The sequence below is a fragment of the Lontra canadensis genome, unplaced genomic scaffold (assembly GCF_010015895.1).
Source record: "Lontra canadensis isolate GAN:19392208 unplaced genomic scaffold, GSC_riverotter_1.0 scaffold34, whole genome shotgun sequence".
In the NCBI taxonomy this organism is placed as follows: Eukaryota; Metazoa; Chordata; class Mammalia; order Carnivora; family Mustelidae; genus Lontra; species Lontra canadensis.
In genome coordinates this window covers 12199051-12205050 of record NW_022631028.1, presented here as the reverse complement: position 1 = coordinate 12205050, position 6000 = coordinate 12199051, and the positions used below count along the sequence as shown (strand labels likewise).

Here is a 6000-nt window from a genome sequence, read left to right as displayed (position 1 = left end):
ATTTTAAATAACCAGTCTGCTTACCATCTTTTTACCTGCAGTGAAGCAAAGTCACTAAAACAGTTCTCAGAGACTGAATAGAAATGGGTACACAGAGAAAAACCCACAAGGTAGCAACAACTAGGCAAACACTGTGAACAGTAAAACCAGGCAAAAATGGAGTACACTGAGTGGATACTTTGGGTTCAGTTGAGGTGAATCTAAATACAGGATTTGTTTTGTGTTCTGCATTTTCAGCACCTGAAAAACAAAACAAAACAAACAATATAGGCCTGTAGTGCTTGATATTTTATTTTTTCAAGGCAGTGCTATTTTTCTCAACATAATTGCAAGATGTTCGGACTCTGGATGAAATCTTTTGCCGATGTGTTTCTATTCCTACATGAAAGTTCTTGCTCCCTTGAACAGATAAATATGGACGGTTGGTGTGAACCACAGATGTTTACATGGGATACATTTAAGCTCGGAGTGGAAATGTTGCTGTAGAACTTCCATTGCTTTCAATAGATCCTTTCTCCTTAGACCCAGCATAAGCTCCAATAAATGATCCATCTTCATTGAACAGACCGTGGTCGCCTTCTCCATACTGGACTAAGCTGTCAGCGCTTTCTGTGGCCTGCATATCCCTGGTAAGGGATCGAAGGCTTCCTTTGAGAGGTTTTTCATCACTGTCACTACAAAACAAAGAATCGTTCAACAAAATCTGAGATAGTCACATAAAGCAAGATGCATGCATAAGTGCTAATAGGTCTTAAAATTTTCAAGACATTCACATCAGCATTGCAGACACATAAACCCTAAATGACCCCTGCACAAATAAGTATTTAAAAAGTCATAACCATCAGTTTGTTTTGTGAGATTAAGAGTCTCTTACGGTTTGTCTCCCTCCTGATCCCATCTTGTTTCATGTTTTCCTTCCCTACCCCCCAAACCCCCCCACGTTGCCTCTCAAATTCCTCATATCAGGGAGATCATGATAATTGTCTTTCTCTGAGGGTTGCTGGGGGAAGAAGGTTAAGGAGAGGGTGGTTGGGTCATGGACATTGGGGAGGGTATGTGCTATGGTGAGTGCTGTGAAGTGTGTAAACCTGGTGATTCACAGGCCTGTACCCTTGGGGCTAATAATATATTATATGTTAATAAAAAATAAAAAATTTAAAAAAAAGAAACAAATTCATTTTCATCTCAGAGATTCACTAAATTCTTAGTGAATCTAAGAAGCAATTCTTAGAATATGTTTGTATCATTAAAAATTAGACAATTTTCCTATTCTTACTGTTGATATTGTACAATGTTACAAATGATACTAAAATAGTCATTATCTTTTATATTTTAATTACCCAAGACAAGAAACAGAATTTTTTTTTATAGAAATATCATTTGAAATCGTTCTGAAATGTGTCAAAACAAATATAGGAGTCTTCTAATAAACTCTGAAAAAGTAAAAAAAAAAACGTCATAACCAATTTGCATTATACTGAGTAAATGAGAAATTGCTTTCTATTATTCACAATACTTCTGCTTCCCTCTAAAATTGGGAGTTTTGAGACATGCAGAGATACTCAGTCTGCTGACATACAAAAGGGATAATGTTATTCCCTTTGAATTCATTAATTTTTGGAATTCCCAGTCATCACGGCATGATCTTTTTTCTTTACCTTTGATCCTGCACATACCCCTTAATCTTTCCCTAAATTTTTCTCTCTCTCTTTTTTAAAAGATTTTATTTATTTATTTGACAGACAGAGATCACGAGTAGGCAGAGAGCCAGAGAGAGAGGGGGAAGCATGCTCCCTGTTGAGCAGGGAACCCAATGTGGGGCTTGATCCCGGGACCCTGAGATCATGACCTGAGCTGAAGGCAGAGGCTTAACCCACTGAGCCACCCAGGTGCCCCCAAATTTCTCTTTGATTAGGTTAATCATTCAAATTTTGTTTCTGGTAACTGAAGAACTTTCTTTAATACAGTTTATAAACTCAAGTTTGTTGAATTTTTTAAAAGATGGCTGGCATTTTTAGAACCTAAATACTACAAGAATTCTAAATTTATGGTTTGGGTTTTATTCTTCAGCAAAAATAACTCCTGAGTTAGTAAAATGTCTATCAAATGGTATGGTCTTCTAAATTTCTGGATCAAGATTTATTTTTTGTTTTGTTTTTCCCCAATGTGTATTTTTATTGAAGCACAATTAGCACACAGTGTTATATTAGTTTCAGGTATACAATATGATTATTCAACAATTCTGTATAGTACTCAGTGCTCAATAAGTCTGCTCTGGATCCCTTTTATGTACTTCACCCATCCACCCCACCACCCCTCCAGCAACCCCCTGTTTGTTTTCTGTATTTAAGGGTCTGGTTTTTTTGTTTTCAAGATTTGTTTTTAGGTACTAACTACTAACTACTATTACTATGTAAGCTGCGTATACACTATAAATCTGTACAGCAAATTAAATGATTTCATAAAATTTTAAAAAGGATGAATTTGGCTATATATATAATTAGAATGTGATTAGCACTGTATTATTTTTGGTAATCAGTGTTGTTCATCAAATAGGTCCATCTCTCAGCTTCCTGGGAGCAGGGCAGGGTGGCAATTCTCTGCCTTTCTTGACTTATACATTGTCATGTGACTTGCTTTGGCCCAAGTAAAGTGAGCAAAGATGGCAACTGTCACTTTTAGAGCCCGTGCTCAATTTGCTGTTATAGTTCTCCTGCTGTGGTGATCCTGGATGCTCATCCCCCATCCAGGGCTCCAAAGTGATCAAAATGAACAGTGTCATCTGTGTTTGACACATAACTTTAAAAAGAAAAAAATTTGGGGGCACCTGGGTGGCTCAGTGGGTTAAAGCCTCTGCCTTTGGCTCAGGTCGTGATCCCAGGGTCCTGGGATCGAGCCCCGCGTCGGGCTCTCTGCTCAGCGGAGAGCCTGCTTCCCCCTCTATCTCTTTCTGCCTGCCTCTCTGCCTGCTTGTGATCTCTGTCTGTCAAATAAATAAATTAAAAAAAAAAAAAAAAGATTTTGGAGTTGTTTTTGACAGCAGCATAACCCGGGCTATCCTGGCTTATAGAGCAATTGGCTCCTGAAGGGGGGATGCTTACAGTTACAGAAACACAAAACAAAAACAAAAATATGGCATTAGGTTAGGAACCAGGCAACAAATAGTGAAGAAACTATTAACCAGAAGCTGGAAGGATGACAATTCACGTCATGAGCGAGAACAGCATCCAGTAAAACTGTCTCTTGGGACAACTTGAAGATTAGAAAATTTTCTGGATGAGCATGGTAGATTAGATAATTTTCTGATGAGCATGTAGTTTTGGGAAGAGATGACGGAAAACATTAAGAGATTAAAGGGATTTAATTAAATTATTAATAAATAATTATATTAATGGGATGCCAGGCAAAATAACGCAGGGGATGATTTTGTCTTTTTTAAAGAGGTAGCAGGGTATGGGGGAATGGGTTTTTGAACAAGGCATTATAGTTTTCGTGCCTATAAAACTGAACTCTTAATATCTGTCTTTCAAATATATTTTGAAGTTTCCATAGGCCCCTAATGATTCTTGCTTCATGAAATTTGAACCACAATTTGCAAATTTGTAAAGTTCCAAGTTTCTCGGTGTTTCAGTCTCTCTATCTCCTTCCCTTCCCCTTTCCTTCTCTCCCTCCTTCTCTCCCCTTTTTCCTTCCTCCTTCTCCCTCTAATGATCCTTATTCTGGAAAGAACTTCAAATGATTAATCAAGAAATATAAAAATATAAAGAGAGCTTTGATTGAGTGGAAGAAGAATTAGTATAGAGCAAAATGGAGCCTATAATGAGGCTCAGTTGTACATCAGTTAACCCAGAACAGCTCATCATAATGCTCCATGTCACTGATTACAGTAATGGATCCAGGGATGGACCAGTTGGAATCAATCAGGGTCTCTATTCCCAAATGAATTCCGGCCTCCTGTGTGCTAAAGGCTGTATAAGCCCAGGAGTTGCAAGCTCTCTTGGCGGCAATATACAGAGGACCTGATGGAAAATAAGGACATCTGAAACAGGAAGGGCTAAGAAACAGAGATGGTAGTGGAAGGGGGAAGATGGTGAGCAACGGGAGACTGAGAAGTTGAATCCATCCTCAAGAGCTACCTCCTTCCTCCAGATACCCTGCGGTTCTTCCCAGGTACGACACTCCTCTCTACCTTGAAGTTTGGTCATGCTCTACCCACTAGCTAACAGTAACACAATCCATTTCATTCTTTACAGCCTATCTTAGCTCTTTGGATGATCCTTTATCAGCATCACTTCAAGGCACACAGGAGTTGCTCCCCTTTTTCTCTCTCATTCTCTTTACCTAATTACAGTCATTTGCAGAGGTAAGTTTTTTTTTTTTTTTCCTCTGAAAACTAAGTCCCTCTTGAGGACAGGATTTGTAACTTACTGTTGCCAAGTCTACACAGAAGGTGCACAGAATATATGTTTACGGATGTAAACTGCATGAAACTTGGGCCCATAATGGCCATGCTGAAGACTCCAAGGTGTTTTAATACTCCAAATAAATAATTCACTTTCAATAAAAATAGTGAAATCGTGTCCTTTCGCATAGAACGCAGAGCTTTAAGAAGTCTCGCAGCATACACATCTACCTACAGTATGTCACACACACCCCTGTACCTGGACATGGGTTGCTCTCTCTGAAACAGGCCCTATTTTTGCAAACTATTCTTTAAAAAGGCATTACGATATAGTAGTGTAACCTTTACTTTAAGAATAAATACTTGTTTGTTTTGTATTTTTAGGCTTATAACCTGATGAGTAGGTGTTTTGATGCATTTTAAAATGGAACACTGTTTACCTGTATTCACCAAAGGTCTCATCTTTCACCGACTGAACTTCTGGATCTGGATGCAGATCTTCCTTTTCTTTCACTAAAAAACAAATAGTGGGGAAAGTAACACAAATCATGTTTAAAGGCATAAGTAACAGTGTTTTTAAAGATGGATAATCAGTGAGAACAGCATTGCTCCAACTTTTTGATACTAGTGAGTCAAGGTTTTTTGGGTTTTTTTGTTGTATTGTTCTTGTGGTTGTATCTACAACCCATTAGTTACCTCTTTAAGAAAAAAAAAGGAAAATGATCTTCTGGATTCTCCTGATTCGTCATCAGAATTACAGCATGTAGCAGGTCTTCATGGCACTCCTCAGTACCCGGTGGGCAACAAGTCTTACTGGAAGAGTCAAACTTAGGTATGGTTTCTTAATGGAGACCAAATTACTAGATACACAGTTTATTATCCAAAACTTTTTGAAGACGGTATAGGCTAATACCAGATCTATGTCACTGAACTAAAGTGATTAAGAGTCAACCATTTGGCTGTTCTGCTCTCTCTCTCACTCATAATTGCCCCCAAAATCAGAATATTCAGGTTTATCGTGACATTTTAAATTTGATTTATTCCAAATACTGGAACAAGGAACAAGGGGGCTCTTATTTCACTTTACTAGACTCAAGCAAAAATCCTGATGTGGGGGATGCCTGGGTGGCTCAGACAGTTAAGCATCTGCCTACAGCTTGGGTCATGGCCCCATGATGGGCTCCCTTCGTCAACAGGGAGTTGGCTTGTCCCTCTCTCTCTCTCCCTCTCCCCCAGCTTGTGCTCTCTCACTCACTTACTCTTTCTCTCAAATAAAATCTTTAAAAAAAAGAACAAAGAAAGGAAGAAAAAGTTTCCTACTTGATATGGGAAACAAAGGCAAAAGAAATGTAGCTTACATTAAAATCTCTTTGGTGCTTACAGCCCACTGATAGATAACCCGAAACATGGAGAACAGGACCTTCCTCAAGGAACTCGTGGCTGCTTTAGCCCCTTAATGTTTAAAAGTAACCTCATCTTGGCAGCCGCTGGCCCCTTAAGGTCCTGAAGGCCTTGTTTCCAGATTCTTTGGAGACTTGTGCGGTCCCTCACCCCCATGAATTAAAAAGTATACAATCAGTCACTCCTCACAATCCCAG

The 6000-nt window shown here is 38.8% G+C and overlaps 1 protein-coding gene across 9 annotated transcripts in view; it reads right to left on the bottom strand.

The window, feature by feature from the left end:
* Positions 1 to 270: 270 nt before the first annotated feature.
* Positions 271 to 6000, bottom strand: part of CHL1 (cell adhesion molecule L1 like) — a 207008-nt gene continuing 201278 nt past the window's right edge. For all 9 annotated transcript variants that reach the window (XM_032867423.1, XM_032867421.1, XM_032867420.1 and 6 more), the window contains 2 exons: positions 4843 to 4915; positions 271 to 674 (listed from right to left, as the gene is read on the bottom strand). In XM_032867423.1, the coding sequence (XP_032723314.1) occupies positions 458 to 674; positions 4843 to 4915 (290 nt within the window). In that variant the 3' untranslated portion in view covers positions 271 to 457. The remainder of the gene's footprint in view (positions 675 to 4842; positions 4916 to 6000) is intronic.